At 36.2% G+C, this 27054-nt stretch overlaps 1 protein-coding gene and 1 pseudogene across 4 annotated transcripts in view; one reads left to right on the top strand and one right to left on the bottom strand.

The window, feature by feature from the left end:
• Positions 1-27054, bottom strand: part of sorcs1 (sortilin-related VPS10 domain containing receptor 1) — a 212705-nt gene that overhangs the window by 75321 nt on the left and 110330 nt on the right. For all 4 annotated transcript variants that reach the window (XR_008644302.2, XR_008644301.2, XM_055204567.2 and 1 more), the window contains exon 3: positions 16846-16945. Coding sequence is in view for 2 of the 4 variants with exons in the window: in XM_055204567.2 (XP_055060542.2) it covers positions 16846-16945 (100 nt within the window). In the remaining 2 variants the exon portion in view is untranslated. The remainder of the gene's footprint in view (positions 1-16845; positions 16946-27054) is intronic.
• On the top strand, positions 476-592 carry LOC141363579 (5S ribosomal RNA; annotated as a pseudogene).

Here is a 27054-nt window from a genome sequence, read left to right as displayed (position 1 = left end):
GTCCATTTAATTGTGCAATCTGTAACTTTTAGAGGGATCTCTTGACAGAAATGCAATATAATGTTTGCAGTCGTACACTTGTTGAATTTCTTTTAGTTTGCTTATTTTCTGCAATTTCTCTTGCATTTTACACGCATGGCTTTTTGTAACTCAATCTGTGGCAAATTGTGGAGGTTGGATTTATGGGCCATTGCGATTTCATTTAAAGGTGCAGTGTGTACATTTTAGCGGCATCTAGTAGTGAGGTTGCGAATTGCAACCAACGGCTCAGTCCACTGCTCACCTATCGCTTTTAAAACACATAGAGAAGCTACAGTAGCCACCACCGGACAAACATGTTATCATCGGAGACAACTTCGTAAAAAAAGTTTGTCCGTTAAGGGCTTCTGTGAAAACATGGCTGCACAAAATGGCGACTTCAATGTAAGGGAACCTCTGTGTATGTAGTAGGGCTGTCGAAATAAACGCGTTAATAACCAGCAGCCATATCACCCTGTAGCCCAAGACAGCTTGCCCACTGAAGCTAAGCAGGGCTGAGCCTGGTCAGTACCTGGATGGGAGACCACCTGGGAAAACCAGGTTGCTGCTGGTAGTGGTGTTAGTGAGACCAGCAGGGGGTGCTCACCCTGTGGTCTGTGTGGGTCCTAACACCCCAGTATAGTGATGGGGACACTATACTGTCAAAAAAAAGCTCCGTCCTTCGGATGAGACGTTAAACCGAGGTCCTGACTCTCTGTGGTCATTAAAAAATCCCAGGATGCCCTTCAAAAAGAGTAGGGGTGTGCCCCGGCATCCTGGCCAAACTTGCCCATTGGCCTACTAATCATCCCTCATACTAATTGGCTATATCACTCGGTCTCCTCTCCACTAATAAGCTGGTGTGTGGTGAGCGGTCTGGCGCAATATGGCTGCCGTCGCATCATCCAGGTGGATGCTGCACATTGGTGGTGGTTGAGGAGATTCCCCCGTTCATATGTAAAGCGCTTTGAGTACTGAGAAAAGCGCTATATAAATGTAAGGTATTATTCTTTTTATTTTTTTATTATAACGCGTTAACGCAAATTCATTTTAACGGCACTAATTTTATTAACGCGCGATTAACGCAACACGCAATTTCTGTTTGACCCACAGCTGGATGAATTGAGACGCAGCAAGTGACCGGCGCTGTCTAGATGAGCTTTTGATAAAAAATAAGACCATTAAGCTCTCGTCTAGCGAATCCAATGCTCTAAATGGTAATTAAACATCTAAAATGCACGTTTTCTGCACGTGCAGTTTTCTTTATCTGCACGTTTTCTGTGAGGTGTACTGTCCCAAATCCATATAAAGCAAAGATGCGTCTTCTTTCACTTTTTAGTTTCATTTTAAAAAGCATTCAGAAATTATAGAAAATAGACCGCAGGACTTTCTTGATGTTAAAATAATTATTAAGAGAAAAAAGTTTGGGATCTGATTGATTTTAAAAGAGTTATTAAGAGTGACAAGGCTCAAAAGCGATGTCTGACGCAGACGTCTGAAGCGCATGCACACAAACGCGCGAGTGCGTGACACTTTGTGCTATTTATACGCATCTTCAGGAGACTGGGCTTGATATATATAGACATCTAACACAAAATTACAGGTTTAAAAATATCTGTTTTGACAAGAATTCACACAGGTATGACCTATAATCTGTTATATCTGAAGTGAATGTTTGGTTACCTGTTGAGTAAAAGTATCTGTTGTGTCATATATTAAACCCTTGCATTATCCTACAGTCTTAAAGTGGTCTGTCCCAATGTCAAAATTAAACAATAAAAGAAAAACATATATGTATATTGATATTGTTTTTGCTCTGCATTCACAGGTATAGTTCTGTCATGCTTTGTCAGATTCCAACAATTGTTCCAATTGTTTTGAAGTTTTTTAATACACAAATGATGCAGCAGCAAACAGAAATGGAGAAAGAACAAGGTCTTCTAAAGGCAAAAACATTTATAAAACTATGGCTGATGGTTCTGTTGAAAATGTAAGCAGGCTGTTGTAGACATACATTTGCATATAGCATATATATTATCCAAATCCATGCTGATTAGAGCATTAAAAACTTAAAAAGTGTTACATTTAGGTAAATTTAGAACAGATAAAAATGTGGAATTAATTTGCGATTAATCGCAAGTTAACTCATGAAATCATGCGATTAATCGCGATTAAATATTTTAATCTATTGACAGCCCTAGTATGTAGATAAAACATCTAATTCTATGGTAATTTACACATAACGGATCATTATGAAAGGTCTTTATACACCCCTGATAATATAGTTTTGTATATTATTTTGCATTTCTGTCAAGAGATCTTTCAAAAATTACACACTGCCCTTTAAATAGCTTTATTTATACACTGAAAAAATTATTCATTGAATTTGATCAATTTTTTTAAGGTAAGTGGTTGCATTAAATTTATTTAAGATACATTTAAACAAAAGTTTTATATTTTATTTTACTTTATTAATCTTTTTTGTTTAAATGTAGCTTAAATAAATTGATTGCAACCACTTACCTTAAAAAATTAATTAAATTCAATGAATAATTTTTTCAGTGTAGGTTAACCGACAATCGAGCTGTCAAAATACACTATTGAGTAAACTGGCAGTGGGCAGGATCACACAGACTAAAATTAAAACAGACATATCGACACGGAAAGTGGATTTCAAAAAGATAATAACTGGATGGTTTAAGCAGTAACAACACAAACAAACAGGGATGAATTTAGAAGCCACCAAACACTTCCATATTTTCCCTATTTTTGAGTAGGTACACGAGTAAGTATGGTGGCACAAAATAAAACTTTTGCTTGGAGCCATAGGAATGAATGGGGCTAGGCTAAATGCTAACACATTCACGAAGCACCGTACAAAGATTAAGTGCACGCATTGAAAAAAGATAGCTATGTATTCATTTGTCTAAGTTGAGGTAAAATTTTGAAAAAAAGTGGTGGTTACCTTTAAGGAAACCAAATTTTTCTTATTTTCGATTAGGTATTTGTTCCAGAGTTTAGCCACTAGCCAGACCATTAAACAAACAAAGACCAGAGGTTAAGTTTAGTTCGAGACGCGTAACCGCAGCAATGTGCATGCGTCCGATGAAACCGTCTATAGTGGGTTTTTTTTTTAGAAACTGTCAAAAACCTTCAGTAAATACTGCTCCTATAAAGGTGCATTGTGTAACTTTTGGAAGGATCTCTCGACATAAAGCAATATAATATTCATAACTATATTATCATTGGTGTATAGACCTTACATAATGAACTGTATTGTTTTTATTACCTTAGAATGAACCGTTTGTATCTACATACACCATGGGTCCAGAAACAGATATGTGCAGTTATTTGTGTTATGTATGCATTTAATTGCTGTTGAATCAATATTTAGGCCCATGTAAAGAATATTATGGGAGCTTTGATGCAATAAAGATCTCTTATGAATATTCTTAGTAGTGAGCATGCACGGCGGTCAGGATGAAATTATAAAAAGCATTAATAATAAAAGGAAAAAAAAAACATTCATACAGTAAATAAAAACTTTTACTTGAGTTGTTCGTTTCATCATTTTTTTTCCGGAAAAACACAAGGGGCAAACAGCCAACATGTGCATATGAGAAAGCTCTCTCTCTCTTGCTCGCTTTTTAACACCAATTTTTTTACCTCTCTGCCATTTCGCTGTAGTTTCTCATTGCAGGCGTTTTGAAATGATGCCCGAGGGTGAACAGATGTTCAACTTTATCGTTCACTTCTGCTCCCTTTGTGAGTCTTTCCCCACCAGAGCCGCCCTTTCAATCGGAGAGCCAATAGGAAAGTTTACCCATGATGTCTAGCGGTTTCTGATTGTACACGGGCTCTATTTTCTTCCTCACAAAGTGAATGATGAAATAAAGATCCATTTGCATCTATCTGAACTTTTATAGCCGCAATGCGTGTCTCGCATCTAAATGGCTGCTGGTTCTTACTAATCTCTGCAGTATTTGTCAGATTTACGATGTGAAGTTTGGTTATCTCTGCCCAAAAAATGCTATGCTAAGAGGTGCTTACAATTGATACAAACTCGCTCCATTACAAAGGCAATAAACGCTACTGTATAATTAGCACTCTAATTTCACCACTCAGCACCAATGGCAGAAAAATCATTAAAAGCTTCCAGAGAATCCTACGTAAATTTGAATCTCGACTTCGGTTTAGTGACGCTAACTGCCGTAGCCATTTGCACTCGTCCTAATGCCTTTTATCATGAGGTCACTACCGGTCCAGGGCTCCCAAGAGTCCATTTGTGTTGTGTACTACGGAAAAGTGGGTGCTTAATAGTTGTTTTGCTTTTAAAAGTGAGCACTTTTGTGATGACCAAAAGCTATAAATAGTGCTCTTTCAACATGAAAGTACACGGAGAGCCCCTCTGGGACGGAGTGCAAATTCTACCCACCTGCTAGTTATTGCGAATCTGCACTCATAAAGCCCGGATCGTTTTTTTTTAACAGTGACAAAGCACACACGGGTGCACACACTAATGCAAACAAATGCAACAACACGCTTTTAAAAATAGTAAGAAGTTTTGGAGGGATGTCGGGTGCGTTTCAGGTGGTCAGCTCCCTTTCAATTTAACCGGATGGAACAGGCTTGTCCACACCGGAGGACCAGCTGAAACCGGTATAGGCCAATAAGCAAGCTTAGATGTTAGCAGTAGAAAATAGCAATTTTTTACACACACTGCTAAGAGACAGGTGAGGCTCTTATACTCTTTTATCTGAATGAAAGGTCTCCTGTGATAACAATTACAGTCCGAGGCCCTGGAGTAGAACCGATTGTCAAAATCACTTTTCCTTTCATTATTTAATGGTGGCTATTCGTGTGTGTGTGTGTGTGTGTGTGTGTGTGTGTGTGTGTGTGTGTGTGTGTGTGTGTGTGTGTGTGTGTGTGTGTGTGTGTGTGTGCGCGCGTAAGGACAGGCTCTGCTCTCCCGGTGTAGCCATGGTTTCTTTAATCCCCAGAAGAAAAGCAAGACCTTATCAAAGTACATTTTGATGATATACCAACAAAATAAGCTTATTAAGAGACTTTAAAACATTAAATTTTTTATTTTCATTAAAGCTCCACTGTGTACTTCTTTTAGTTAATTCTTAGCAAAAACCCATGTTTTCAAAAGTATGTGCTCATTCATGTGTAATTACTTCCACCCCACTAATCAAAGTATTCTCGTAAGTGTAGAATCTGCTATTTAAAATACATACCGCCGTAGCGCTCTCTGGCTGAATCCATGTTGTGCCTCCATCTTTGAAATACATTCGCCGACGAGGGACATTCCTGAAATTCAAGCTCCGCCTTTCGCGCTTTCAGACTACACTCAAGCTGGCCGCGAGCTGAAGCCTACGGAGGTTGCATGTGTAGGCGGTATACGTCATCAAGACAGACTTATTTCAGAATATTAACAATTATAAAGCTGACAATTATTCTTAGTTAATTGTAAATTGATGTAATATGCTTATGACTTGCGAATGTAATGCTCAGTTAATTTAAATAAACCAGGCTTGATGACGTATGCAGCCTGCGATCTGCGTAGACTGAATCCTTCGGCCCCACGCCGTGATAAACCTGCAATCTAATGCTTTGATTTTGAAAGCCTGTTGAAGACATATTCTCGAGGACATTAAAACAAGTCGCCAAGGAAGCGAAACAGGGATTTTAAACGACAAGGGGACAGGAAAAACATCAAGACCAAAGTCATATTGGAGTTAGTTTTCAAAGATGAGCCTCAATGGACAATGAAGTTGCTACTTTCTATTTTCACCACAGGTAATTCAGCATATTCGTTTACATCTATACAGTCTATGTTGTAAACTTGAAGTTTTATAGTTCCTTGGCTAACTATAGCATGGTTATGCAGTTAGTGTAAACACGCATGTGGTTTTGAGTGCTCGAACACCCACACGCCGTCTCTCCGCCCATTTATGTAATCTGAGGTAAGTTACTGAGATAAATGTTTTTCATATTTTCTGAACTCTAGCACAAACACACGGGGACATCGCTATTTTTAGCCTTTCATTGATAAAACGCCGCTGATCTGCGCGTCGTTCGTTTCATTTTACAGGCGTCCTCAGTAATCTGGAAAGAAGCGGTCGAAAATGGACAAAAAGAGACGGATTTAAACACCAAGTGTAAACGTAATGTGTCTCTCTCGTCCACTTGTGATCTGATCGACGAAAACACATCTAAATACCAAGTGTAACAGCCCCTGTGATATTTTTCCTCGCGTGGATGAAAAAGGAGTGTCTAAGCTACGTTTATGGTTGTTTTTGTATGTGATTTTAAGCGGACATATCATGACAATCAGACTTTTTACATGTTTAACATAAATCTGTGTGCTTTGACGGATCACACGATTGCAAATTGTTCATTTTTTCATTGCTTTAGCTTTAGCTACTGGAAGCCATGTTAACCTTGACATGACAGGGCCACCGTACTAGTTAAAACGCGTTCCGAATGGTGGGGGCTAGAGCGTAATTATCAGTTGGTTGTCATATAGATTTTTACCGCTAGATGGCAGTAGATCCTACACAGTGGGGCTTTAACAACAATGCCAACATTGTATCTTATTTGAATTTTGAGAAAGAAGTTAGTCTGTAATTATAAATAGCTTGGATTTTAAAGTATGTGTAAATGCATTTCAGATAATTTTTTCTAGACACACTATAAATGTTAGAAATGTATTTTTGAAACAAATTACAAAGATTATTTGGGCGGGGCTTAAACGGTGGCTTGATGATGCACGGGAGCCACAGAGCATGGCCCCGCCCCTACACTGTAAAAAGTGTTTGAGTGTCTTAGTAGATTTAACAAAAATAAATTGAGTAAACTGTATTAAAATTTTTAAATTCTTGTTTTTTTAATCAAAATATGAGTTAAAATAACATAAAAATTTGAATAATTTGAGTAATTATTATGAACACATTATTGAGTAATTTCAACTTAATTTTATTATGTATATTCCATTTAAATTTGTAAGAAAGAAATTAACTTAATAATTTTGTGTTAAAACTACATGAATTATTTGAGTTAACATAACTAACTAGACAGTGGACTTGCAGTTCCCAGCATGCTTTGCATGGGACTGCATTTTTGGACAGTAAAATTTGAATTGAAACTTTTTTTGTTTTTTAAATTAGTGTTTAATGTTCATTTATCTTCGATATTTGGAAGAGTTTCTGTTTCTTCTTTGAGTTTTGTAGTTACCATTGTTCAGAAGACTGGTGCTTGTGCATAGACTGCATACTGAAGTATGTTATGCTTTACAGCTGCCCAAAACCAAACTGAGTACGTGCGTTGATTGAATAAACGTTTCGTGCCCTCATCTCACGGAATAAAAAACAACAACTAACAATAAATATGTTACCTGTACCAAGAAAAGTAGGTTCATCTAACTGAGTAATACTAGTACAATTAGTTAACTCAACTCTATTTTATTGCATTTATATTAAGTAATGTTAGTGTGTTCAATATACTTAAAAAAGGTTGCAAGTTGACTCAACCTAAAACTTCCCATGCAGTCACTTGCCTCACTTTTTATAAGTTAGATCTAGGTATTACTTTTTACAGTGTAACACAATTGCGAGCATCCATTAGGGGTAAAGCGGTAAGTGCAGACAGCGGGCACGCCCTCAGTGTTTGAGAGCAGATAATGCTGCTTATTTTACCTAGATTTTGATAACTTATTTTATTTACTTGGTGGGTATTTTTTATGAGTAACACATTTTTTCTGTGGTGTAACAAACTCAGAACATATTTAATATCACTTTACATGGACTTTAAGAACAGTAAAGGCTTTTTGCCAAACAAACAGAAAACCGGTCTCATCTGCTTGAGAAAGTATTAACTAATGGTAATATCTATGGACTAGTTGGCTAGTTGTTTTATATTTGTGGCCTTTTATCCTGTTTTAGTATCCAGATGTCAGTAAGAAGAAAAATTATAAAACTTTAAAATATAAATTTGCGAAATTTGTTGCGCAAAAATACAATAAAGAAAAATAGTCCAAATTAACCTGTTGAGCATAGTGTTACATTTTTTGCTAAAACTAAGGAAATATTGTCCATACATTGGGGAGCCATAAAAGCAGCCACTGTAAAAAAAAGATTTGTTGGTTCTTACATAAAATTTACTTAATAAAGTAAGTTACCTGGTTGCCTTACAAAAATTGTTTAAAAATTGTTGTGTCAACTAATATTAAAACAGTTACCTATAGACCCCTTCATAGTTCACGTCACAGGCGGTTCCCACTGCGCATGTCGGGGTCAGAAAAGTCATTACAGCAGATTGAGTTGCGTATTATTCGGTATCGTCAAAAATGCCTAATTGCGTCGTGGGCTTTGAAAATCACACCAGGTCTGCCGTTAAGTTTTTCGGGATTTCTGCAGACTCTCAAAAACAAAAAAATACAACATCTGTGGCTGCAAGCAATTAAACGTGCAGACTGGGACAATGCAAAGATCAAAGAGGCTTGTGTTTGTAGTGCTCACTTCATTTCAGGTAAGTCATCATTTTTCAGCCCTGTTAGATTAAACTAGAAAGCCTAAAATGTATGAACAGTTTGACCCCATGCTGTGCGCGCACCCGATAGTCATTCATTGTTTACAAACCTTGAAGGGATCTATAGTTGCCTTAAAATTTTAAGTTAAATCAACTTAAAAAATGTAAGTTGACATAACTCAAAATTTTAAGGCAACTATAGGTAACTTTTCTATTTTAAGTTAAACCAACTTTTTTACAGTGTATCTTTAAAAACAAATAGTTGTTTATTTAAAATGCTTTATTTATTTTGCAAATTTGATTGTTATCACACTGTTAAAAATGCAGCACGTTGACGTAACCCATAAAATCAAGTTGAAATGGTGTAACAAAATGTTTTGGTTAAATTAACAAAAATATGTACACTGTAAAAAAATATCGTTAATATTTACAATTTATTTAACTTTGAACAAACTCTTGCCAGTAAATAACATAAATTTAAATCTACGATAAATTACCGGCAACCCAGCTGCAATAACATTGTAATTTCTATATATTGATTTGACAAAAATTACAGTGCATTAATAAATGAGGTTGTAGTCCACTCCACGTAACAAAAACGTAATATACCCTGTCTGTGAAATTCTAGTCAAAATCTAATAATGTAATTCGGAGCATTTTCAATCATTGATTTCAATCTTTGACATGATCTTACTCAGTCAATATAACATATATCAAGGTTATTTCTCACCGAATGTTCTTTACATTATGTAGGATGGCTTTATGTACGAAACAGTAAATCACAAATATATGACCTTAGCTGGGGTTTCAAAGACTGAGCTTGCTTAATATTTTAATACACAGGTTTCTGAAATATTTTCCTCAAAATCAGTGCAGAAAATGTGAATAAAGTCTGCTGATTCAACCACCTTATATCTTCTTGATAGCTTGACAGGCTTCAACACATATACTCAACTGTCTCCAGAAGGACATCATAGATAATCATAACCACATTTTCCACACATATTAGAAGCTTTGCCTGCAGTGAAATAAGTCATCTTGAGACATCAGCTTACAGTGACATAAGTCAAGGGTTCAGTCATGAGTTTGGGGCACTTGAGTCTAACTCCTAATCTATATCTTAGCTAAGTTTCACTATATATATATATATATATATATATATATATATATATATATATATATATATATATATATATATATATATATATATATATATATATATATATATATATATATATGCTTACAGCCAGAGACTACTTAAAGTGACACTTTGTAGTTTTTCAACCTTCATAATAAATTTTCAAGACCCTTGTGTGTGTGTTGGTTCGATTCCCCTTTAAGGCATTTTTTTTTAATATAAACTTTAACCAAGCGAAAACGTGAGCTACGCGATCTTTAGGCGTTTGAAATAAAATAAAACCGGGTGTACCTCATAAGTCTTGAAAAGTGAAGCCTCTGGCTCTTTGATCGCCCCCTGGTGGCTGGCTGCAGTACAAGTCATAAACCCCGCCTTCTCCATTCAAGCAAAATGGGCTCTACTCTAAATACAAAAAAATATTTACACTTCCAATAAAAGTTTCCGAAAGATGGTTTTGGTCCTTTCAAGTAGTTGTTATCAGGCTGATATATGTTCAAGTGTTCATTATTGTGGTAAGTGTCATTTTAACTTGTAATTTGATGGTATAGAAACGGGGCGTGTCGTTATGTTTGGCGTGTTTGAATTGGTCGCGCGAACGTTTGGGCGGAAGTTTGATACCGCGGCTCCGCCTCTGGCTCCACGGACGATTCCTTCTGCGCATGCCTTGGCTCCATACGTAACATGGCGGCGACTGTGGTCGGACATTTTTCGCTTCAATTCATTACAATGAACGGAGGCGATATCGCGTTGTCCATCTTTTTTTAAAGTCTATGAATAAAACCCATGAACCCGTGATTATATTCGTATGACATGCTGGAAGGCACACTTTGTGACCTAAAGAGTTGTCTTCTTTTCCTTTCCTACAGTGCTGCGGCGCTTGTGGCCTCTAGGGGCGCTAGACGTGAAAAATACAAAGCACGTTCACGGGCAGACTACGGCGCGTGCTGCTGATGTCACCTGCTGACGTAGTTGCCAACGTACACACACAGAAGTAATTTATGAATTTATAGGCTGTTTAAGTTTTGTTTGCAATGTCTGCACAATGGCTTAAATAAAAAATAAATAAAAAAAACAAACAAAAACATGTTGGCAACTTCAGGCTCTTATGTTTAGGTCCAGTAATATCACTTTAATAGCAATGAAAGGTTATTGGTCAGATAAAAATGCCTTATTTTTATGAATGTCACTTTTATTGCAAAGCCCTCTAAATGCATGCAAGCTTTCTGGCCAAAACCCCCCATTTCTAAAAAATGTAGAGATTCAAAAACGTTTAAAAATCACCAGTGCTTTTTATTTCAATATGCATTTCATGTAACATACAATTCAGTGTTAAGTATCCAACAGCTTTAAGGAGTAGAATACAGATTTTTTAATTAAACACGTGGGATCAACAAATCACAAAACGTGCCACATTTTGGTCCATTTGGTCCAAATTATTTGTTTTGTCAGCCGAAGTCCCAGCAGAGATTAGTTAATGTCAGCAGTGTAATGGGATGGAAAAATTAATTCACCCTGCAGAACCGTTTGTCACACTGGACTAAAATATGATGGGCTTTCTCTAAAATAATTACAGGGTGGTAGATAATTACAGGGTGGAAGCGATGACAGATCAGAGCTGAGGTAGAGCCAAAGCACCGGCCGGTGATTCTCAAACGCCGCAGGGACGGCGTAAATGTGCTCGGCAGAAAATGCAGCCACAGCAGATTGTAGATGGTAAAGACGAAAATGAAACTGTAGATGTGCCAAAACCCTAAAAAACAAAAGCAGGGGTCTGCCATGCAGTCGCTTACATTTCAAAAACGTAGTTCCACGTGAGGGCGCACAAGATCTTCTGTCTCAAACATTATTGGATTGTAAAGGAAAAGAAATGTATTGATAAAACCCCCTCGTACGTCTCTACTGTTTTGTCAATAGAAAATGGATGGTGTGTTACCAAGAACACAACCAATTTGAAATAATGGATTAATAAACCTCCACCGCACAGGACCTAACAAATTATTATAGATTTTTAGAAATATGGTCTGCATTGACCGGCCCTGTTTTAATGCCGAACTCACCAATTAAATTCAAGTATAATCATCTCTTGTTTGACATAAAAATAGTTGTTTTCAAATACTAGCTAATGTTAAAACTGCAAAAATAGATCCTGTTAGCCCTGAAGCTGTTATTATGGTTACAATGGAGTCCAGTAATTATGACCCAGCAACAGGTCTGGCTGGTTTAAAGGGGGCATATCATGAAAATCAGACTTTTTCCACGTTTATGTGCTATTATTGGGTCCCCAGTGCATCTATCAACCTAGAAAATGTAAAAATGAACAACCCAATAACTTTTTGGTAAACCTCTGCAAGTATGTGAAAAATAAGGTCATTGAAATTTGTCTCCCCTTGTGATGTCAGAAGGGGATCTAATTATAATAATACCCCCCCCCCCCTTAATTTGCACTATCCAACCACGGAACTGCCATTTAGTGCAGAGAGAGAAAATAATTGACAGCACAATTAAGTTTTAATTTCAACAAATCGTCATGGTGCTAAATTTTTGCTCGCAAAAGTGGAAATTTTAACATGCTATAATAAATTATATATATGGTATTTTGAGCTAAAACTTCACATATGAATTCTGGGGACGCCAAATATTTATTTGACATCTTAAAAAAAGTATTATAAAATGTCCCCTTTAATAGACAGAGTAAAACTACTTCATTACTGACTGGAAAATTCAGTACTTCGGCATTTCAGGAGAAAAGGACATATTATAAGGATGTTTTGTGTACAAAGCCATAAAAACGTGGATCAGGATGCTCTTTTGGCATAAAGTGTGAACTGTTATGTGATGTTTTGCTGGGCAGATGTTGATGGTGTTTGTGCATGCGTTGGTGATTCACGCTGCACAGTCTAGACAAAATGTAATTAAATATGCCGGTTCAGAACTGCTGGGAAACACGAATCCCTAAATGATCACCGGCATCTGTAGACAGAACGACATTCATCTGTTAGAAAAGCGCCTAGATTATTACATTATGATTGAGCGCCATGATTGAGTTGCAGTGTTGCGGAGAAAATTAAGCAGCGACACATTTACTGTAACTTCAATAGCTTTATCAGTACTGTAACAGTAGCTTCATACAGTATTATAGTAAAAAATAATCCTTTATAGGTCTGTCATTTAAATAATTTAAACTCGTTGGTGTCTTACACAGAGCTCAGATTGCGACACTCCTATTGTTAGCAGGTATTATCAAAATAGCCTTAATATTTCATAAATGAATATTTCAAGGAGGCAGCAGAAGTTATGGGTGAATTATGGAGGTTCGAATTTTGCAGAAAACTTTGCAGGCTTTATGAAAGTTTGTTATCTATTATGTAGAGCCTGTGCACTATTTTAAGACTTAAACCCCCGGTTTCACAGACAAGGCTTAAGGCTAATTCTAGACTAAAACACGTGTTTGAGTTATCTCAACTGAAAATAACTCCACTGAAGGATCTTAAAATATGCCAGTATCATTGTTTTGTCTCAAGATACACATTAATAATGTATTTTTCTAAGGCATATTTACTTAATTTAACTAAGGCCTAGTCCTGGCTTTAGCTAAGCCTTGCCAGGCCATAGTATAGCATAATTATTTCATGAATTGCTGCTGTCCATCACTTGTCTTCTGATTTATACACTACAGACAGTTTCAGCAGTAACAACATAAATAAGTTGCTTTCGTGGTCATCACGTAACTTCCGATAAACTCTGTGAAGAATAAATAACAACAAAGTCCTTTTAAAGAAGTTTATTTATATAACAAGCAAAATAAACAACACGTAGATTAGATAGGAACGCAAAACATTTGTTATTTTCGCCGAGGTATTTGTTCAAGAGTTCAGTTTCAGCAACTAGTCAGACCATTAAACAAACAGAAACCGGTTGTAAAGCTCAGACCAGATGCTTATCGCGTCACCGCACGTGCGCCCGATGAAACGGTCTATAGAAATAAAGGCATATACATGCGGTTATATAAACAGTGTATTGTATGACTTACATTTACATGTTTGAATTTGGCAGACACTTTTATCCAAAGTAAGGCTGCAACTTACGATTATTGTCATAATCGATTAATTGCACGATTATTATTCACGGTTAATCGACTAATCGAATAAACCATATATATTTACTTAATTCAATATTTCACATATAGCCCCAAGGCTCTAAATTATGGTATTTGTGTGTAGATGTGTACTTTTAAAAAGCGCAAAAGCCACACACTACTATAGAGTTTTACTAATATAAGCTTTTTGATTTTGACATTTTAAATAAAACAAGTTTGTGCAGCTTTTCAATCTTTAAAACATCTTTAAATGTCAACATATAAACTAACTGAGTCTTCAGGGATGTGCTGAGGAAATTTTGCCACAGATTAAAAAACTCATTTTAATCTTCAACTTTAGACCTTGATGAGATTGAACATTATTAATTATTAACTAAATAAATAAGCCATTATGAAATGAAAGTGATATACACGCAACAATTAAACAAATACGAACTCACTTATATGAAAGGAAATTAAACCTTTATTAACCCGCGTTCATTTGCGCTTTTTCTTACGTCACCTGTCAGGGTTGCCAGATCCGCTTAACAAAACCAGTCCAATGGCCATTCAAAGTTAGTCCAAAAGCATCCCAATGACTATTCACAGCTTGAATACCAACAACTAATGAAACAAATCCTTCGATCTCTAAACCGCAGAAAAACATAGACCTGCAGAAACAGTATTTTGAACTCCGCTAAAAGGCCAAGGACCTGGCAACACCGCCTTGTTTTAACCAAGCTGGTCGCGTGGTGAGAAGAAGTGCAGCTAGCGTTGTTTGATGAAAAAGTGCCTGACTTTGAGCGCACAGCACGCGTTGTATAAAGAAAAAGTGTCTGACTTACTCCCTCCAGGAAAACATGATAATGCGATCGCACGATTCAACGCATAATCAGTCAAAGTCCGCATATTTTTCAAATATTCTGCACTTTCACAGCATAAATAGCAGTTTCCGTGCACAAAATATGTTGCATTTACTTCACACAAGCGCAGCCATGTCTCCTGTTGCCATGGGAACGTTACGAAGTGACGTAATTATGTAATGTGAACATCATTGAAACAGTTTTTGCAAGTTCCTGCCATTTTTGCAAGTTCCCGCAATTTTTTGCAAGTTCCCGCAATTTTTGCAAGTTCCCGCAATTTTTACAAGTTTCCGCAATTTTTTGCAAGTTCCCGCAACTTTTACAAGTTCCCGCAATTTTTGCAAGTTCCCACAATTTTTTGCAAGTTCCCGCAATTTTTACAAGTTCCCGCAATTTTTGCAAGTTCCCGCAATTTTTTGCAATTTCCTGCAATTTTGTGCAAGTTCCCGCAATTTTGTGCAAGTTCCCGTAATTTTTGCAAGTTCCCGCAATTTTTTGCAAGTTCCCGCAATTTTTTGCAAGTTCTCGCAATTTTTCCAAGTTTCCGCAATTTCATCGCATAAAATTGCATAAATATCCTGTATATTCCCTTACATTTTTTAAGAAAACGTGCCGCAAGATCAACAATTTTTGCCCTCAACAATAACAAAACACTTCTGGAAGGACTGTCTGACTTTGAGCACGCAGCTCGCGTTGCATGAAGAAAAAGTGCCTGACTTTAATTATAAGCGCACAGCATGGGCTGTACGAAGCGGACGTGTGTACGCGCTGTCCGAAAGTGGTGCGGCAGCATGTGACGTCACAGACCAACTAATTGATGATGAAATTCATTGACAAATGTCATTATCAATTTTAGCAATTAGTTATTGCAGCGCTAATCCAAAGCGACTTACAGTGCATTAAATAATTATTTTTTATCAGCATAATGTGTTCTCTCTAGGTTCAAATCCATGACCTTTTTGCGCTGCTAATGCAATGCTCTACTACTAAGCTATACAGGAGTAGTGAAAGGTATCACACAGTCAAAGAAAACCTTTATCAGCGAATTATAAAACAAATGAGAAAACTAGAAAAAAAATTCAACTGGCCATTGTTTATTCATTCATTAATTCATTCAGTGTTTATGTGCCGGAAAATAGCTACAAGCAAGCCGTCACCCACTTAAACACATTAACATTACATTAGCTCGCCGCTTTTATCTAAATGGACTTGCATTGCAATAAAAGGTGCACATTTTATCAGTACGTGTCCTCCCTTGAAATCAAACCCATGATATATTGTGCTGCTAACGCAATGCTCTGCAAATTTTGCAAAAGGAACACACTAAAGCCCTTTCAATGTGCACTGTAAACTGCACTGGTTACCTTATAATTTTTTTTTTTTTTTTTAAGAAATGTGTCAACTAAAAGTTGAATTAACACATAATTTTAAGGCAACCAGATAACCTACTTTTTTAAGTTGAACCAACTTATTTTTTATAGTGTGCTTTCCCATTTTTATAAGTTTATCTTATAAAATATTATACTATCCAACTGTTTGAAAGCTTACTGTAGTTAAACCACTTTGACATGAGTAGCTGAACAAACTACATACAGTTTCAAAGCTGCCTCCCTGACACCCCTAAACAGGACCCGTGTTAACCAGTAGGTGTGTCTATGTATGTATCTTCATTACGGACCATAATTAATTAAATAATAGCCATAATTAAATACCAAACGGCTGTTCCTAATAAAGTAAAGATGATGAAAAAATATCTTAAAACAGACGGACAGAGAAACCTCTACAAACCCCCGACCCTCAAGCCAAAATACAAGCCACCCTTCCGGGGACTTTGATTAAAACACTGCAAATTTATTAACCCATTTCTTGCGGTTCATAATTCATCAATCCTCAAAGTTAAAAGGCCTTAGCAATGTTAATAATATGAGTACATTACACTTTGAATGCCACTGTATCTCCATGTAAAGACCTGTAAAAGCATAAGTCTCATAATTTGAAGAGTTGGAAAGGTTATTAAATACTACAAGAGGACAAATTAGCCAGTGAGCCAAAACCTGTGAAATATTTCCAAATAAAGGTCATAAATGCTCCCCAGGCCCACATAAACATAATCTCCCCTTAAAAATACCTCGACACGTTCGTAAAAAGAAGACATCAAGGAGGCTAACAAAGAAGGAGACATACTGTATTGAAACCGTGGGTGCGCCTGTACATCTTACCTTACGCTTGTTGTTGGGGCTGACGTACAGATAGCTGAGGATGGTTTTCACTCCCACCTTTTCGTTGAGCTTCTCGTATGTGGTCCCATAGTCTGTTGACCTGAAATGGACATAGAGAAGTTGATGAATCAGTAGGTGTAACTGAAGATTGCACTTTAAATGGAGATAAAGTCAGCATTAAATGCTTGTTTATTCACCAAAGCAACTCGCTACTTAAGTGCCTAAATGGATCTGATTTGATTTAAAGTATGTAATTGCAGGTTTATGAAATGTTGGAGCAATTTTGTTGAAGGTGCAGTTACGAATCCTAAAACACGGCTATTAAAGGAAACCTCAGCAGGCCATTATAAGTGAGGTATAAATGCAGAACTTACAGTTTTCTAGGGGTTTGTTCTCATTGCATACAATTTAATTTGTTTTTTTAAAGACAAAGTTGTTTTCTGACGGCACTGTATCACTGTAAAAAAAATGCAGCATACATTTCACCAATTTAATTATGTCAATTCAACCTACTTTTTTTAAGTTTTCACTTGTGATAAGTTCAAATAACTTAGAAAAACAAGCTGAAACTGTTTAACTTCATTTGTTAAAGGAAAACACCACCGTTTTTCAATATTTAATATGGTCTTACCTCAACTTAGACGAATGAATACATACCTATTTTTATTAATTGTGAATGTGTTAGCATTTAGTCTAGCCCCATTCATTCCTTAGGATCCAAACAGGAATGAATTTAGAAGACACCAAACACTTCCATGTTTTCCCTATTTAAAGACGGGCACAGTAATATTGATAGAAGTTTGAGCAAACTACAGGCCGGGGTATACCTTTTTCCGCGCGCGCACGCGTCTGCGCAGCTTTCCAAGTATACTCAAAATTGTTTGTGTCCTGTCTAAATATTTTCACGCGCATGCGCTGTTGTACGTGGACTGTACGCGCACTGTCCTCGTGGTCTCAAATTTTGTGCTGCACGCGGACGGTCCGCGGACCCTCCTGATGACAAAAATGACATCATGCGAACGGCGCCCATAAGCGGACGTCCCTAGTATACCTTCAGCTTTAGTGCTCTCGCGCCATACAATATAGTTCTCATTTTTATCTGCTTTAAAAAAATCACCACATTTTATTTTGTGCCACCATACTTACTCGTGTAACTACTCATGTCTTTAAATAGGGAAAACATGGAAGTGTTTGGTGGCTTATAAATTCATCCCTGTTTGGATCCTAAGGAATGAATGGGGCTAGGCTAAATGCTAACACATTCACGACGCACTATACAAAGATTAAGTGCATGCATTGAAAAAAGAGAGGTATGTATTAATTTGTCTAAGTTGAGGTAAGAACATACAAAAATATTGAAAAACTGTGGTGTTTTCCTTTAAGTGTAACATAAAAAGTATGCATAGTAGTGAAGATTGCAAGTCACTGTAAAAACACTTTTTGCACTTACATTTCTATGTTTAATACAATTAGATTTCAAATATCATTTTAAATAAAAGTGATGAGTTGCTGTAACTATCAAATCAAGTTGAATGTGCTTTAGTTATGTCAACAGAAACTCATCACTAGTCAATACAGTTTAAATGACTTGTAAAGTTAAGTTGATTAAACTTAAAAATGAAAGTGCAAAACTTTTTTACAGTGTGGGATGGTACTCTTTAAAATTGTCCTCATACCATATGTATCTGCGAGGTACTACTATGAACCTTTGAGGTACTTATATGCAAATGTGTACTTTTTTGAAAGGGTACCGCCCACAATGACAGCATTTGTATATTTAGTGTACTGGGTGTATGCATATATTTGTGCGCAAAACCTGTTTTTACAAGGGTCACTATATTTACATTGCATTTATGCATGGTAAATAAAAGAGCAGCAGAAAATCTGTTCACAGTAGTTTATTTGCTTAATTGAATAAATGCGACATGGCTAATTCAATTTGCATAGCTTTTTAGCCATGTAATGCGATCAATACAGATTTATGTATTTTATTCTGTGTCTAAGCTTTCATTAGATGTCTCAAAGTAGAGTTACAAATGTCATTAAACTGATATAAAACGTATTAATATACAGTTTTTTAATCTGTAAGTGTCATTTCTGTTCTTGAACACCCATCACATTACAACCCTGATCATTGATATTCACACAAAATGTCAGCTTTTAATTAAACGTAGGGGGAGAAAAGCGAAAGAAAAATAACATCAGTCACAGCTGAGCAAAGAAACATGAGTTTTATGCTTAGAATTTGTCATTACTGAATATAAAGTTTATAGTTAATGAGACTTTGCTAAGCGACTTTTAATTTCAATGCTATTGCGAGTTAATGGTATGACCGCGTGCAGCCGATGGACGCAAAACAACGCAAATAAAATGAGTGCATAATAAAGTCACATAAACATCACATAAAGGTCAAAATAGGTTCAAAAGTGAGGGTGTAAACTCGAATATACAATGACAGCTGCTCACGGCCGCATTAATCCTACAAATAAGTCTTCACAAATGACCATTGAAACGAAGGGAACGTTTACCAGTGGATTAATTATCTCCAAACACAACACAGGTGTTTGGTAACACGGTAATGAGCTTCGGATAAACAGAGTATTCCGATGAGGATGCCCTGTGTTGACTTCCGGAGGAACTTACAAATATTTTCCTGACTACGTAAACAAACACGCGCTTCGCCTGAGGATTGAGCTTTGTTGCTTTGACGCTATACGCCGCACTTCTTGGTTATTAACTAAATGTTTGTCATTTTCTGGAATGGGGAAGGTCCATTGAGTTTAAATATTAAGTTCTCGGCATTTTAAACAAGAGAGAAACTAAAAGTGTTGTAGTTTTTCCCCAAAACAAATTATGGTCGATTGCACATGGGCTCAATTGAAGGCAACTTTTCAATTACTGGGTTTTGTTCAAAAGACCGTCAGTGATATAAGCACCAAATGTTGTGTTACGAACGCCAGTTTGCTGGTTTATGCCATCAGGCTTTGTAACTAACTTCACCAGCCAATTTGATGGCCCAACAGAATAACCATTCTGGTTTACGTTTACATTCTTATTTATGCATTTGGCAGGCTTGCAGTATATTACAAGGCATACATTTGTGTTTTATATACCATATATAAAAAAAATCTGGCCAAAAAAACATATTTTAAATATAAATTATATTTTGTAAAAAATAATGCTTAATTGAATATATTTTTGAATTTGGAAATTTATTTATTTTTTTGTTTAGTTTTACTTTCATATACCAAAATATACTTTAAAATGTATTTCAAGGGCAAACAAATACATTTTTAATTTACGTCCCATATTGCAATAATGTATTATTTACAAAAAAAATATTTTAAATATATGCTAAATACAATTTAATTTTATAAAGTATATTTTTAAAGTTGAAAATATATTTAATTTTAACCTTTTAAAAACTTATGTTTACAAGTTCGTAACAAATAAAAAGCTTTTCTTTCAATGCATTGTGAATATATTTCCTTGGATTAAAAGATTTGTAGGGCTAAATATATGTTTTTAATGCTCTAAAATGTATTTATTACTTAAAATATATTTCAAAATATACATATATAGGCTATATTTCAAAATATACACACACCTAAAGGATTATTAGGAACACCATACTAATACTGTTTTTGACCCCCTTTCGCCTTCAGAACTGCTTAATTCTACGTGGCATTGATTCAACAAGGTGATGAAAGCATTCTTTAGAAATGTTTGCCCATATTGATAGGATAGCATCTTGCAGTTGATGGAGATTTGTGGGATGCACATCCAGGGCATGAAGCTCCCGTTCCACCACATCCCAAAGATGCTCTATTGGGTTGAGATTGGTGACTGTGGGGGCCATTTAAGTACAGTGAACTCGTTGTCATGTTAAAAAAAAACAATTTGAAATGATTCGAGCTTTGTGACATGGTGCATTATCCTGCTATAAGTAGTCATCAGTGGATGGGTACATGGTGGTCATAAAGGGATGGACATGGTCAGAAACAATTCTCAGGTAGGCTGTGGCATTTAAACGATGCCCAATTGGCACTAAGGGGTCTAAAGTGTGCCAAGAAAGCATCCCCCACACAATTAATACCACCACCAGCAGCCTGCACAGTGGTAACAAGGCATGATGGATCCATGTTCTCATTCTGTTTCTGCCAAATTCTGACTCTACCATCTGAATGTCTCAACAGAAATCAAGACTCATCAGACCAGGAAACATTTTTCCAGTCTTCAACTGTCCAATTTTGGCGAGCTTGTGCAAATTGTAGCCTCTTTTTCCTATTTGTAGTGGAGATGAGTGGTACCCGGTGGGGTCTTGTTCTGTTGTAGCCCATCCGCCTCAAGGTTGTGCGTGTTATGGCTTCACAAATGCTTTGCTGCATACCTCGGTTGTAACGAGTGGTTATTTCAGTTAAAGTTGCTCTTCTATCAGCTTGAATCAGTCGGCACATTCACCACTGACCTCTAGCATCAACAAGGCATTTTCACCCACATGACTGCCGCATACTGGACGTTTTTCCCTTTTCACGCAATTCTTTGTAAACGCTAGAAATTGTTGTGCGTGAAAATCCCGGTAACTGAGCAGATCGTGAATTACTCAGAACGGCCCGTCTGGCACCAACAACCATGCCACGCTCAAAATTGCTTAAATCACCTTTCTTTCCCATTCTGACATTCAGTTTGGAGTTCATATATATATGGGTGAAAAATATATTTTTTAAAAATATATAATTGCCATAAGGGCAAATATCTATTGTGTGTTCTCTTGGTTTACACCTGTGACATGTTGTGCTAATAAGGCAATGCTGTACCACTGAGCTATACAGGAGCACAACTGGTTGAGCACTGTGTTGCTGTAGCCTTACTGGTAGAGTATTGCAATAAAAAGGTCACAGGTAACCCATATATACTGACAAAAAGATGTTTAGATTGAATAAATAAAAGAGTCTGCCAAATGAATAAATGTAAATGACTGCCTCTCTCTCTCTCTCTCTGGTGAAGAGACTATCTATACTGATACACAAGCACCGAACCAAGCCTAGCCATAATGAACCTGCCTGAATCAACATGTTATCAAATAAAGAAAGGAGTGCACTATTCATTCAGTGCTTTCAGCCTGGTGCCATTCACACACACCATTTACAGATAAAAAAGAGAGAGGGAGAGAGAAGAATAAAAATCATACAAGTTGTTATTTATGTTTCCTGTGTTATAAAATGCAGAATATTGACAGAATTCGGAAAACAGGCAGCGGTGCGTTTTTATTAAATATTTAGATGCTCATCCGTGTGCTAATGTGAAACTTGTGTTCGACTGAGACCTTACTTTTTTTGGATGACAGAACTGTAGATTCAGATCTTTTTTTTTTAAAGGTAGGACAAGACTCGAGGCTCAAATGCAAATGAGCCAAAGACACATCAAAGGGTTAAAATATCTGCTCGCACTTTAAAGCATTTAATCAAAAGCGTAACTGAAAAAAAAAATGGATGTTGGAATGTTTGGATGTTAAAGTTTTTTTAACTTCACTTGACTTGCAGTTAGATAACACGAGACTACTTCAGTGCCTTTTTTCTTAAATCTTTAAAGACACATTGGTACTTTATCTTTTCATAACAAGCTCGTATTTTAACGATTTATATTTGACCTTCCTTCGCTTTAACATTTTGGCCTTACGCCATACAACACTGTAACAGTGTTCATTATACTTTCACCATAGTTCATTCATGTTATTGATCTCGGAGATTTTTTCTTAAATAGTTGCTGGTTGACTTAGTATTACATGTATATCACATTGAGCTTATTAGAGTATAGATCAAATGCAAAAGCAGCTAATGCCACCTCCGTCAAAAATGAGATAATGATATTAACCGAAAGCCCTCGCCACGTATTATGTGTTCATCAATACTTTAGCTTCAAATCCCGCTTAATCCCAGCCCCAGAGCATTCAGAAAAACTAGTTTTTTTGGCAGAATTCATTTTTCAGCAAAGTCTTCAAAGTGCACAGAAGATGAATGTGAAACTACTACAGATCAGATCCAAACTTGGGTCCCTTCTGAGTACTTGCACCTAAATATGAATGTGACAGTCACATGCACCACAACGCCCCCTAATTTTTGGTTCAGTTTCTTTATTTTTACATTTTGAATTTTAACTTTCATTACTTGCAATGTTTCAAACTTTGTCTCGTTAAAAAAAATAGATTTTTTTGCCAAAAAAGCTAGCATGCACTGCAGCAAAAGACAGCCACATTTGTTAAATACCAATAAAATGATTGAAGTTACATCTGTGAGGTATTTTTACTTTTTCAAGTATTCGTATTTTATCCGTTTTTTTTCCAAAACATATATTCCAAAGCATAATGTCATGATTTTTACTCATTTCATATTTCAACCATAACCACATTTCAGTTTTACATTTAAAGTATGAAGGCATACAATTTTCCATAGTTTTCCATAGTAGGAAAAACAAATCCTATGGAATTCAATGGGAACTGTCAACTCTGTGCTTGCTTACCATATTTTATCAGAATATCTTCATCATCATGTATCACAGTATTCTATAGCATTTGTTTTTCCTACTATGGAAGTCAATGGTTTCCACCAGCGGTGTGCTTATCAGCATTTATCAAAATATCTTCTTTTGTGTGTTCATCAGAAAAAAGAAATTAATGTAGGTTTAGAACAAATTAGTTGAGTAAATTAAGACATTCATTTTTAGGTGAACTATACCATTAAAAGGGACATTTCACAAGACTATTTTAAGATGTCAAATAAATCTTTGGTGTCCCCAGATTGCGTGAAGTTTTAGCTCAAAATACCCCATAACTTATTATAGCATGTTAAAATTGCCACTTTGTAGGTGTGAGCAAAAATTTGCTATTTGTGTGTGTCCTTTAAAATGCAAATGTGCTGATCTCTGCACTATATGGCAGTGCCGGTGGTTGGATAGTGCAGATTAAGGGGAGGAATTATCCCCTTCTGACATCACAAGGGGAGCCAAATTTCAATTACCTATTTTTTTCACATGCTTGTAGAGATTGGTTTACCAAAACAAAGTTGTTCTTTTTCACATTTTCTAGGTTGATAAAAGCACTGGGGACCCAATTATTGCACTTAAACGTGGAAAATGTCAGATTTTCACGATAAGTCCCCTTTAAGACATGTTTATATAAGTTAACTTGCAGTGCACTCATGCTTTATATTTTATCAGTATCCCATTCCCTGACATTCAAATCTCATAACCTTGCTGGTGCTACTGCTGCGTTCTAGTTAAGGTCCAAAAATATTCATTATTTCTGCGTAGCTTCCATTCATTGTCATTGTAAGTACATTTAAACTGTCAGCATTAAAGTATGACCTCATAATACATCCATCTCTCATATTTCAAGGAGCAAGGACAATCCTGTTTTCATGACATGACCCTATTTAAACAAGGCAAATGGAGATGATCCACCAACATTAAACTTCATCATATTCGAGGTCATCAACAAATATGACCATGCTACGACAACATCATCCATCAATCGATCAGCTCTGTATAGACTTCACATAAAGATGTGTATTATTGAGCACCTTTAAAAACGGCAGCGGTAGCTATTTCAAGTTTAGATGAGTGCTGTTTATTGCTCAAGGGCAATCTGCAGTGCTTAACCAATAGATTCGATTCTCGTAATATTCAATGTAATAAACTTTATAATTTGACTGCAGGGTCATTTCATTATCATCCAATCACTGCCCAAAGATCCTTTTTAATGTACACTCAAACTAGCAAAAATATGTAGATGTTACTCATAATACACTATAATACATTATATTTTCTATTCATGAACAACAGTTAATATGTCACCCTGTCTGTGAAAACCTAGCTGAAGTAATTTTTTGTGATTTATTTTTACTTAAAATCATTCTATATAATTTAAAGCCATTCTGTTAAAATATAACCTTGATATCTTTATTATTGATTGAGTAAGGATGGTCATTGAAATCAATGTAAAATCAAACAAGTTAGAAAAAAGGCACATAGCGCACATTTTTAAGTAAACTGACAAATCAATTGTAGGTGTCATTTAAGTAAATTGTTCTATAAAATAAAAAAAGAACATTTAATAATCCTGTTATTTCGTTTTTGTTTTTTTTTTGCTTGCGTTTTCACCGAACACTAATGCAAGCAAGGCCACATACATTGTGTACATCAATCATATCTTATAGTCTAAAAAACACATTTAATAACCAGCACATCACAGAAAAAGTGCTTACCACATCAAAGCACTCTTCAACAATTTCACAAATTGCACAGGTACTGCAGGAAACAAAATTATGACCTGAATTTTGGCTGGGATACAGAACACAGGTCACTGTATTGGCCATAATACACAGTGCAGGTGGTTGTGTAGTAGATTACTGTTTAGTACTCACTGTCCTGACTACATATCTGTCCACAATACAGATCCAGGTATGGATAACAGCTGTGGTTCCATTAACAATTCCTTTTACAATACCCATTGACTTCCATAGTAGAAACAAAATACAGTGAAAGTCAATGGGTGCCACATACCCGTCAACATTGGGATTTGGAAATAAGGGAAATTTCCCACCCCCAACATTAATATTTACCCATTATGGGTCAAAAATGGGGATGCACCGAAATTATAATTCTTGGCTTGAACAGGGCCGGATTAACAAATTCTGGGCCCCTGGGCACAAAGACATCATGGCCCCCTCCCACCCCTCTTCCTATCAACTCCAGAGGCGGACACTAGGCTACTTAATTTACTTTTATATAGAAAGTAAAAATACTTTAAGTATTCGTATTTTATCAGTGTTTTTCTTTGAAAACATACATTCCTAAGCATATTATCTTAATTTTTACTCCACTACATTCCATAATTTCAAGTTTTTGGTTTATATTTAATCTCTAAGTACATTAAACATCTAGTTTTTTTTACTTTTACTTAAGTAAAAAGTACTTTCGTACTTTTACTCCAGAAAAGTAAAAGTGCACAATAATTATGTAATTAGGTATTAAATTAATTTTAATATACAATATAAAAGGAATACACAGTATGATTCTATGCCTTAGAATGTACTTGTTCGGAGTTCGTTTTTTATTCTTGCCATTTGCGAAAACGAGTCAAAAAAGTCTTAGGCAGGGGCGTTGCTAGACATAAAGCTCTACTGGGGCACAGGCCCCCCATTTTATGCTGACTTTTTTGAAAGCCTGCTGTGTGCAAGAAGTGTGCAACACTTCTATACAATATCTTTTGCTTAACCCACTATTCTACAGTGCAACAGTTACTGCGAAAGATATACAAGTGTAATCTTCATCATACCTGACATTATTAACATGTTTGGAGGCATAAATGGCAGAGCATGTTTGGAAATAATGACAGCAGAGAAATATTTTCTACATTATACAATGACAGCAATTTTATCATTTTATGACTGCTATACTAAATAATCTCAGTCATAGTTACTGCTACCTGTTATGTAAGTTAGTGTCCTAGAGTTAAATATTAGTAAACTAAATATTAAATTCATTTGAAAATACAGAACAGTATAACACATACATGTGTTGATTTTCTCAGCAACAATGCAATTCTATAGATTTGACAAGAGGTTTCCCTGAGATTTTTCCTCTAATGTTTGAGACATGACAGGGTGAGGATGTAGTTTGTCTTGCTTTCTTCTTCCCTTTCCCTGCTTTGCACAAAACATTTCTGATGTACATCTACAGAAGCCAATAATGATCGAGTAATCAAAATGATTATCATTATTAATTAAAAAATTACTTTACTCTCGTCATGTTTTCATAAGCTAACTCACTCGCGTGTCGTCACCTTTTGAATGCGGTTGTGCGCTGATGAACGCAAAGACGCGCGCGGACATGGATATGTGCGTGCACGCGTCAATGCGACTGGTTCGTCGCTTTATTGGGTAACTACATTGCATATAGACCCGTTTTTGCCGCGATTATCTTTGCAAAGGATTGCACTAGTTAACTGTCCCAGTAAAAGGGGTCTAGCGAAGCCCCTGGTCTTAGTGCAAAAAACACACTGTCAGAAGTCGCTCGTCTTTTATACCCCACAAAGACGGGTCATTTATATTTCCACAGGTTATGTTGAGCTGTTGGCACTAACCTCTGGGACCGTGTCACATGTAACACTGCTTGCTTCAGGTGGTGGCAAGAGACTCTCGGGCGGCTCGG

Source organism: Misgurnus anguillicaudatus, chromosome 3 (genome assembly GCF_027580225.2).
Source record: "Misgurnus anguillicaudatus chromosome 3, ASM2758022v2, whole genome shotgun sequence".
Lineage (NCBI taxonomy): Eukaryota > Metazoa > Chordata > Actinopteri > Cypriniformes > Cobitidae > Misgurnus > Misgurnus anguillicaudatus.
The sequence above is the reverse complement of the archived record's forward strand: the minus strand, read 5'-3'. Positions and strand labels throughout refer to the sequence as shown.